General features: G+C 40.2%; 1 protein-coding gene across 1 annotated transcript; it reads right to left on the minus strand.

The window, feature by feature from the left end:
• Positions 1–1,039: 1,039 nt before the first annotated feature.
• On the minus strand, positions 1,040–5,608 carry FABP6 (fatty acid binding protein 6). The gene is made up of 4 exons (XM_019534897.1): positions 5,306–5,608; positions 4,199–4,374; positions 2,378–2,467; positions 1,040–1,164 (listed from the first exon to the last, which is right to left on the minus strand). Exons 1-4 carry the CDS (start codon positions 5,370–5,372, stop codon positions 1,111–1,113), a joined length of 387 nt encoding a protein of 128 aa, XP_019390442.1. The 5' UTR covers positions 5,373–5,608; the 3' UTR covers positions 1,040–1,110.
• Between the last annotated feature and the right edge of the window lie 4,174 nt (positions 5,609–9,782).

Genomic DNA, 9,782 nt, shown 5'->3' on the forward strand with positions numbered 1-9,782 from the left:
AAGTTCCAGGTACACGGCTTTTAGATCAGAGTTATTTTATCTGATTTAAGGTTCAATATTACCCTTTGTAATTGGCTCCTTTAGCCTTAGAAATCAAATACACTTATGGTTTTAAGCCAGCTGCAGCTTGTGCCACACAAACCTATGGCTCTTTTGAAGGTTGTGTTGTTGTGATGGACTTTGTGTAAAACCTCCATTACAGGTGGTGGTTTTACTCTTGTTTAGAATAAAAATAAGAAATGGTGAAGCCACCATTTTTGGAACAAGCTGAAGCAGTATGCGCCTTGATAGTTCCTATTAAGTTACATACCAAAGCAAGTTAGAAATCGAATGTTGGGTGTGAAGAGACATTTTTTGACTGCATGAACAGGAGCAGGGAGGTAGGGGACTTTGTAAATAAACAGGATTGCATCAAAATACCTAAACCCACCAATTTCTCCTTCTGTCAACAAGAGAACAATTTACAAGACCTCCCACCCGACCCCCAGATATTGATTACCTGCTTGGGTCAAAAGGGGTAAGAATAGTCACAGCAGCAATGTTATGAGACTCACTGTTATAGCACATAATAAAAGTGCCCTTTTAGTAGAGAGAGTATTGAAAACTATGAATAAATTAGCTTACTCTTGATGCAGGAATCCTAAACTTTTGCTTTGCATCCAGAACCAAAGCAAAGCTTAAGGGTTTGTTTTGCCATTGTGCCTGCCTTGAGCAGGACAGTGCCTTTCACTCATTACGGAGGTGGCGAGTGGGGGAAGAGCGGGCAGGGGACAGATAAAGCTAACTAGATGGCTGAATGCTGTGCATGAGATGCTTCCTGAAAGGATTAGCCTGCAACCAGTCACTAAGTGTGAGATTGGTTTGGTTTTTTTTCCCCTCCCCCACAAGTCTTGTTCACTTGGTAAAGAGTATATACAGGAACTTTCTGGCTCATATGTGGAAGATAAAACATTAACATGGAAACAACTGAACTTTCAAAACTACCACTTATGAAGCAAAATCAATCCCTCATGTTTGTAATACAGACATAAAGACAGAGTTCCTAAAACATGCTTTATTGATTATTTTGTTGCTCAATTCTCACTGCACTGGAAAACTGGCTCTTCTGCATTAAGCTATCTTTTTGCTGATTCTTTTGTAGGTTACACCGGCAGCAACAGAAATCTGGAATAAAGAACAAGCAAAAATTTTGGTTGAATACAGTAACTCAAAGTTTGCTGTGATTAAAACATTTGTTAGCCCCCATTTTGCTGCAAAATGTGATCTTTTCATAAAAGGTCCAATAGACTAAAATGCTTCACTCCAAAATGCTCTAGTCTAAAATACACTGTGCAAAGACATTTCTGATAACTGCTGCTTCAAGCTATCAATTTCTATGATGTGTGGCAGTACTTCCAAGGAGTGATTATGGTTCTAGTTCAGCAAAGTGGCTAAAGATACCCTTAACTTTAATTACATGAACTGTTTCCACTGAAGTTAATTGAGAATTATTATAGCCTTACATATCGTTGGGCAAGTGATAATTTAAACATTTTTCAAAGTGTCCATCATAGGGGCTTTTTTTTTTTATTTCAACTCCTGAAGAGTATCTAACTTGTACCTAACTGCATGCAGTTCAATAAGACCATGTCTACAATGTGACACTGGCATAAAGCACTAGGAAGCACTGGCATAAAAACACTTCCCACTGTTCAGGTTGGAGGCTGGAAGTAGAAGAGGAATTGGGGAAAATCCTGGTCAGACCCAGTTCATGCTCTCTTTCAGCATTCACTCTCTGCCTCGGTGTGACAGGATACTGACCCTATAGTCTGACCCAGTAAATGGCAGTTCCATTCTTGTATGTTTTACATGTGTGCTCCTCTATGCATACTGAATGCTGAAAAAAAGTAATATAGGAAATTCTGGGTATGCAGCTAGTGCTGCTTTAATGGTGGTTACGTTAACAGTGGTTTGGCATTTCGTGTATAGAGAATAGAAGTAGGCAGCCTGAGTTGTCACAGTGGCAAACATTAAATTCAATGTACACCTTCCATAAAAATAAATCAAGGAAGACTGCACAGCTTGGGAACACTGGCCAGCTAGATTTATATTTTGTATTTCACATGGCTACAGGTACCTTTACTGACATTTTACATATTGCCCATTAAAAAGTTAATTTATTTTTTGAATTTTAGGTGGAACAATAGAATTATACTCCTTACAACCTCAATGCAACATTTATGATGCCAAGGCTGCAGGAAAGAGCTGTTTAAAAATTCTGCTTTCTGTAAAGAGGTTTTTTTAAATTAAAACTTAACAAAAACATTTCTTTCGGTCCTTAGGCTTTGTCCCTTAAGAAGTTTCTTAGAGCTTATCAAGAAGATGTTTAGCAACTTACCTCAACTAGCTTTCCTCCGGCTATCTCTGCAGTATGGTGATAGTTGGGGAAATCTACCACCACTTTGCCATTTTCCATTTTAACTGTTGCCTATAAGAATGTGCAAGGACAGCCCCATGAACAGAGGTAATGATAGGTATTTATCATACACAATATAACTGAAACAGTCTTTAGACAAGATACTTATAAATCCATATGCTACCGATACAGCTGTTGTATGTAATCTGGTATGTGAACACTATCAGAAACATATTGCTTTAGCTCTTTGACTGGACCAGTTAAGATAAAATTTAGCTAATAGTAGTAGCAAGTTTCCTATCTTCTCTGTGGGTCAGCCACTGAAGGAGAAATAATATTAATTTACATATCCAAAAATGGCTAGGCTGAAGAGCAACTTCAGCAAGGCTTTCGATATGATCTCCCACAGCATTCTTGCAAGCGCGCTATGGGTTGGAAGAATGAACTATAAAGCAGATAGAAAATTGGCTGGATCCTTGGGCTCAACAGATAGTGATCAATGGCTTGATGTCTAGTTAGCAGCCAGTATTGAGTGGAGTGCCCCAAGGGTTGCTCCTGGGGCAGGTTTTGTTCAATGTCTTCATTAATAATCTGGAAGATGAGCTGGATTGCACCCCCAGCAAGTCTGTAGATGACACCAAGCTGTGGGGAGCAGTAGATAATGCGGGAGGGTAGGGCTAGAATCCAGAGTGAACTAGACAAAATGAATGATTGGGCCAAAAGAAACCTCAGGTTCAACAAGGAGAAGTGCAAAGTCCTGTACTTAGGATGGAACAATCCCATGCACTGGTACAGACTGGAGGCTGACTGGCTGGGCAGCAGCTCTGCAACAAAGGACCCGGGGGTTACAGTAGACAAGCTGAATATAAGTCAGTAGTGTGCCTTCCCTGCCAAGATGGCTAGCAGCATACTGGGCTGCACTGGTAGGAACATTGCCAGCAGATCTAGGGAAGTGATTATTTCCCTCTTTGCAGTGGTGAGGCCACATCTCAACTGCAGAAAGGATGTGGACAAGTTGGAGAGAGTCCAGCATTTAATGGAAATAGTTAAGGGGCTGGGGCACATGAATTATGAGGAGAGGCTAAGGGAAATAGGCTTATTTAGTATGCAAAAGAGAAGAAAAGACTGAGGGGAGATTCGACAGCAGTCTTTAGCTACCTGCAGGGTGGTTCCAAAGAGGATGGAGCAAGACTGTTTTCAGTGGTGACAGATGATAGTACAAGGAGAAATGGTCTCAAGTTGCAGCAAGAGAAGTTTAGGTTGGATACTAGAAAAAACTTTCTCACTAGGATATTAGGAAAAACTCTCTCATTTGGAGAGTGGTGAACCACTGGAACAGATTACCTAGAAATATAGTGGAAGCTCCATTCTTGTAGGTTTTTAAGGCCCTGTTTGACAAAGCTTCTGCTGGAATGACCTAGTTGGGGTTGGTCCTGCTCTGAGCAGGGGGTTGGACTAGGTGACCTCCTGAGGTCCCTTCCACCCCAATTTCCCATGCTGTACTAAATAGTGTGACTACAGCTTGAAGAGACTGATTTTATCTAGCTTTAAGCTACTGTATTTACTTGATTCTAAAATGAGGTTTTTCTCCTCATTTAATAGGGGGGAGCCCTTTGTCTTAGAATCACTTATGACAATGATCGAGGGCAGGTGTCTGCTGAGGTTTGGGTTCCAGCCCCTACCTGGCCTGCCACCTGTGCACTCCATCAGCTTAAAAGCAATGTCTGTATCCAAACTCTAAATGAAAGAAGATGCTAGATTACTGATGAAACAGTGTTAAACCAAAGGACTACAGCTATTTACCTTGAACTTTTTACCACCCATTGTCTCCATTTCTGATTCTTTGCCAATGGTGAATTTGTTGGTCATGGACTGGCCTCCTGGATAATGTTGAGACCAAGTGAATTCTTCTCCATTCTGTACCACTTCAGTGACTATCTTGAATTTTCTTCCCTTTTCAATGACATCACTGGGGAGACCTTAGACAATAAAAACATATACATCTTTTTAAGCTAATATTCTAAGAAACATTTATTTTCAAATGTAAGCAAAGCAATGGTGTACATTGCATGTGTGCATATGCTAACTCTAAAATACTGATGTCAGAGGGCATAAACCAAAACTTTTTTTTGCAATGGTGTCAAAGTTCAGAGATCAAAATATTGATCACCTGGAAGTCCTGAGATGACATTGCTGTAGCTACATTTGATACAGTTCAAGAGCTCTCATTGTTTCCTTGGAAAGTGCCCATGTCTAAGGAAAACACTCACCTTTTTTCTCTGCCCAGACAGCATGCAGTTACATGAAATTACGTATATACAAGTATAGGTTTCTGTGCTGTGTAAATCCAAATAACTTTAATTTCTATTTCCAGATGCCATTTAGAAGGATGAACACAAGCACATAACTCAACCTAATGACCTTCGCGGGTTCAAGTTCTAATGCTTGCCCAGGCCTCCTCCTCTTAGAAGTGCTACAACTCTACTATGTTTATAAAAGTCTGATGCTGTAGGAGGCAGTCCTAAGTTTGGATATGTACACTGTTGTACTTGTGCAGGAACTAACCAAAAATTGAAAATCTGATTCCATAATATATTGTATCACAAATGTATTGGGGCCTTATTCTGTTGCAGCTGGAAGGAATGTTACCTAATGTGGGAGCAGAAGTGAACAAAGGTGAATAATGTAAACACAGCATTATTCTGAACTGGAATCATTTTCTTATATGTGGTTTCCCAGGAAGTATAACTCATTTGCTAATGAGAGGCTGATCCATGAAGAGCTGATTATTACAACAACTACTGAGCAATTTCCATTGACCTGAGCACTTTGTAGGAAGAAGCCTCTGACCCTTTTATCATTAATCTAATTCATAAAGACTTATTAAAAAAATCTCCAGAATATACTCACCAATGCGCTTCATAAAGTCATCATAATTCTCTTCACTTTCCACTTCATATTTGCCTGTGAAAGCCATGTTGCCTTTTGAGAGCTAAACGAGTAAAGGAGCAGCTACTGGGATGAAGGCCAGATGGATGGAAACAGGATCAAAGCCATTGGTTTTATAAACCTCCCAAGCTGTTCATCCCTCCTCCTGATCATTCCACCATCACCACACCCTCTGAAACTTCCTTTTATGGTCCAAGTACATGAGTCACTAACATAGGTGTTGTTGACCCTCACTGAAGTGCCTGGTCCTTGTTTTATAGTGCAATTGAGAAATACTTTAAAGGAGTCCAAGATGAGTATTGGGTATTAAAATTTAAAAAAGAATCAGTTAATTAGTTCTTTTAAAGGATAAGAGTTGTGTCATAGATGTGATGATATATTAGTAACATTTCTCTGTAAGAAAGAAGATACAGAAAAGATCCAAAGTTCTCGCCTGGTATAAGCAGGCTTGTACCCATGCAAGGGTTGCAAGGATGTGAAATATTGATGAAAACACGGGATTGGGCATTAGGACACACAGATGTCTTATGTGTGGCTCTGCCATGATCTTGTGAGACTCACTGGGTTTTCCTTCTTTGATAAATACGGATAAAAAATCTAAAGTGTTGAGGATCCCCCAGATAAAATATGGTGGATCAGTGTAAAGCATTATTTTCATATGTTATCCTATTTCAACCCAGAGGTAATTAATGTTTCATATTATGGTTAGCAAATATTCATAAACACCACAAAATGTACATCTGTCCTGGAAAAGGGAAACCATTCACTTTGGGCCACAACCTAAAAGTGGGTTGCAAGAAATATGAAAGGGTAGTGAATACATTTTAAAAATGGATCAACAAACTTAAAAAATGGATTCTCCTTTAAAGGAGAAAAATGTGGGAAACTGTGGTTTTTCCCTTGCAAGTTGGCAGAGTTCCACCTTCAAGGGGCTGCTTGGGGTCCCCCCTGCCCCACGTCCCCTCCACCCCGCACACTGAGGAGCTGGGAGCGGGGGACAGAGGGTGGGGAGTGAAGGGCACCGGGTTGAGACTGGACATTGATGTTTATAAATGGGTCCTAGTAGAAAAAAGGTTGAAAACTGCTAGTTTAGAGTTCACAGAAAAGGTGTCTCTGTCTTAGAAGTAAATTGTCATACAGACATAGCAGCTAATGTAAATCAACATGGCTGCAGCACCTGAGGATCTGGCCCAGCAGTTTGTCTTCCACACCAAATTGCTAGTTGTTCAGTGGGAGCAGTCTCAGAATAAATCATGTGAGACCAAACCTAATTTACAGATCTGTGTGTTTATGGTAACATTTAAAGAAAAATACAGCAAGCAAGCAGTAAATAAACAGCATGTACTCAGCATGAGGGATTTTGTAGCAAGATGATCAAAATATTCTGGTGCTATAAGATGTAAAGGAGACTTCATTTTTCTGTATTTCTTAAATACCAAAAATTAATCCCACGTGCTAATATAAGACTGTATCTGCTTCGTTCACAGGTCAGAGAAAGAAGTGTAACTAAGTGGGTTAATTAAGAGATATAAGAAACAAAGTTTCAGTCAAGTCCATCACTCCCCCATGCTGAGTAATCACAGGAAACAAATTATGCTGGATACAATTATTTAATTTTAATTAATAGATAATCCACACTCACTAGGAGAGAAAAACAAAGACCTAAACTCCCTTCCAGTACCTGCTGAGAGAAAATCTCATTATACTCCAAATCTTTTAGTGTTACAATCCTGCATAATTTAAAAGAGAAGAAGTCTCTAAGATTGAACACCTACACCCATGTATACTTGGAAATACCACTTGACTGCAGGTGAAAATGCATTTAAGGAACTGTCTATTTGGTAGACCCAGGCCTATGAACCTACATACCCTTGTTGGACGTTGTGCGACAAAGGAAACTGCAATGGTTTGGACGCATCATGAGAAGACTGGGCACCCCTGCCAACACCATAATGCAGGGTGCAGTGGAGAGAAAGAGAAAAAGAAGTAGACCCAAGAAGAGCTGGGGAACCAATATTAAGGACTGGAAGGAGCTTCAGCTGACAGCATGTGCAAAGCTAACTGAACACAGGGCAGAGTGGAAGAGTGTTGTTACAGCATCTAAGGTGCCCCGATGGTATAAGTGATCTCGGGACTGACTTGACTACTGGGTATAGGTGGGGATTAAGAGTTACAGACATTGGACTGCACTCCTAATTCACTTAGTTTCTTTAGGTGACGGTGTGTTAAACAGACAAACAGCAAAGCCAAACCCCCACAACCCTTAACTATAAAGTAAACAAATTATTATTGAATCTTAGTCCTGTAGACTCTGTTGGGACATTCTAAGCATTCAGTCCTGAAACAGCTTGTCTCACAGCTGGGAAGATTTATCTCCTATGGGCAAAGAAAAGGGATTGGCCAGCATTTCATCCAGGATAATGCTGCTGTAAAGAGAATATTCTACCCACAGGGTATGGTCATCTCCCAGAATATTAGAGTACATGTTGCAATTTGAAATACCCGCTAGCCAGGGATGCGCTTAATCCTCCTTTTCAGTCATGGGAATGTGCCTTCTCTTTCCTCCTCATTCACAGTGAGAAACAGTTCTTTAGAGATTTCAAAATATGTTTTCCATTGTGCACTGCACCAGCACAAACACCTTTGAACGTTTTTCATGGCTGGGGAAAAGGAGACCACAGCATAACCAATAATTGGGTGGCTGGGGAATTCTTGTGGGATGAGGCAATTATGAATCTGGAAGAGTAGAAATTAGAGCTGGGTCTCCCAGGTATGTGTCCATCCTACCAGGTGATTCTCTCTCACCTTCCTTCTCTGTCTCCTGTCTCCCCCCTGCCCAACCTCATTTTTCTTGAAGTTATTATGACTGAAACTTTACTTGAAAGTTTTATTTTTGACAAATTGCAATTTTCTGGCCAAAAAATGATCTACAATTCCCAACCAGCATGATATGAGATCACTATTGTCACTAAAAAAGAGGATTTTGTCTCAACCTTTTTAGTTAGAAACTTAAGGTCATGCTTGGTTTTTTACTTACCTACTTCAACACCTGATATCTCTCAGAGACAGTAACTTTACACGGATTTATAGCAATGGAAGGTATCAAACTTTTAGACAGAAATGTGACTTTTTAGGTTGACAATATCCTTTTTAAAACTTTGCTTTTGGTCTGTATTCCTGCCAGTAAAAGAATTTTGTGGAACGCATTCAGAAATAAATGTGAGAGGGGCATACACAAAGTAAAGTAAATGGAAAAAAGTTCAAACAAATGCTTTGGGATTCCCTTCCACCAATATCAGGTCAGCTTTAAATTGCACCATGCTGTGTAGTTGCTGACTAGCTCCTACTAAAGTCTGACATTACAAAAGCCATGCCATCTGAATGTAATAAAAAGTATGTCTCTGTATGAGAAAGTGAAGGCAATCATGTATCTTTCCTTAATGAGTGTTCTCCACGTTCTGTGACTAGCCTTAAAAAACACGAAGACGTGCATAATTGTACATTTCTGTGTTATTTGTACTGGCACAAAATTTGAGAACTAGGAAACTCCTTCTGTTTCTTAAAGGAGCTGCCCTTGCCTGCAGTAGTAGTGTAGTAGTAAGTAAATCTGTAAAAAGGCTGTAGGCCTTTGCTGTCCCATTCCATTGCAGCTTCATTCAAACATCTTGGGTACATCTACATGTGAAATTAATTCAAAGAAATAAATTCCAGCGCAGCATGTTGAGCCAGACTGGAACAGCCCTGGCTGGCAGGGGGCCCAGGGGGTCAGGTTGCCAGCCCAGGACTGCTCTGACCCAGCTCAATATGATACAGAGAGGCTGGCTGGGACACAAAGGTGCTATGGTGTGGGGCTAGCCAGCAGGCAGCCAGCTCCATCAGCATCTACACCCGTGTTGTTGCAGAGTACTTTACTCCACCACAGGACAGTACTTGTTTATACAGGTATAAATTATTATATGTATTATTATACATACAAGTACTAGCCTGCAGTGAAGTAAATTAATTTACTCTGACCTAATGGTATTGCACATGTAGACACTGACGTTTTACTGTGGAGCTAATTAGCCAGTAAATGTCTCATGTAGACCCATCCTCTTAGTCTTATCCAGTTAAACTATATCATTGTAAGATCTGTTTCTTGCAGTAATAATAGTCCATCATTTATATCTTATTTGTGAGCGCTTAGTTAAGCTTTTGTCTTCACCTGTCTGTTGTATGTGCACTCTTGTGACTAATTAAAAGTAATAATTGATCAGGAGTTGCATCTCTCTTCTTCAGGTTTGACCTTCAAAATATAACTAATGACATCAGCCCCAGGCTAACTTCTACAGTATCAGAGCAGAGCATTTAAGGCCTCTGTCTTGCACTGGGCCCTGCATGTTCTAGATGGAAACCTCACCTGCATAAGGCAGTGGAGAAGGTAAATGAACTCGAGCCA

This window comes from Crocodylus porosus, unplaced genomic scaffold (assembly GCF_001723895.1).
Source record: "Crocodylus porosus isolate Cpor-Errol unplaced genomic scaffold, CroPor_comp1, whole genome shotgun sequence".
In the NCBI taxonomy this organism is placed as follows: domain Eukaryota; kingdom Metazoa; phylum Chordata; order Crocodylia; family Crocodylidae; genus Crocodylus; species Crocodylus porosus.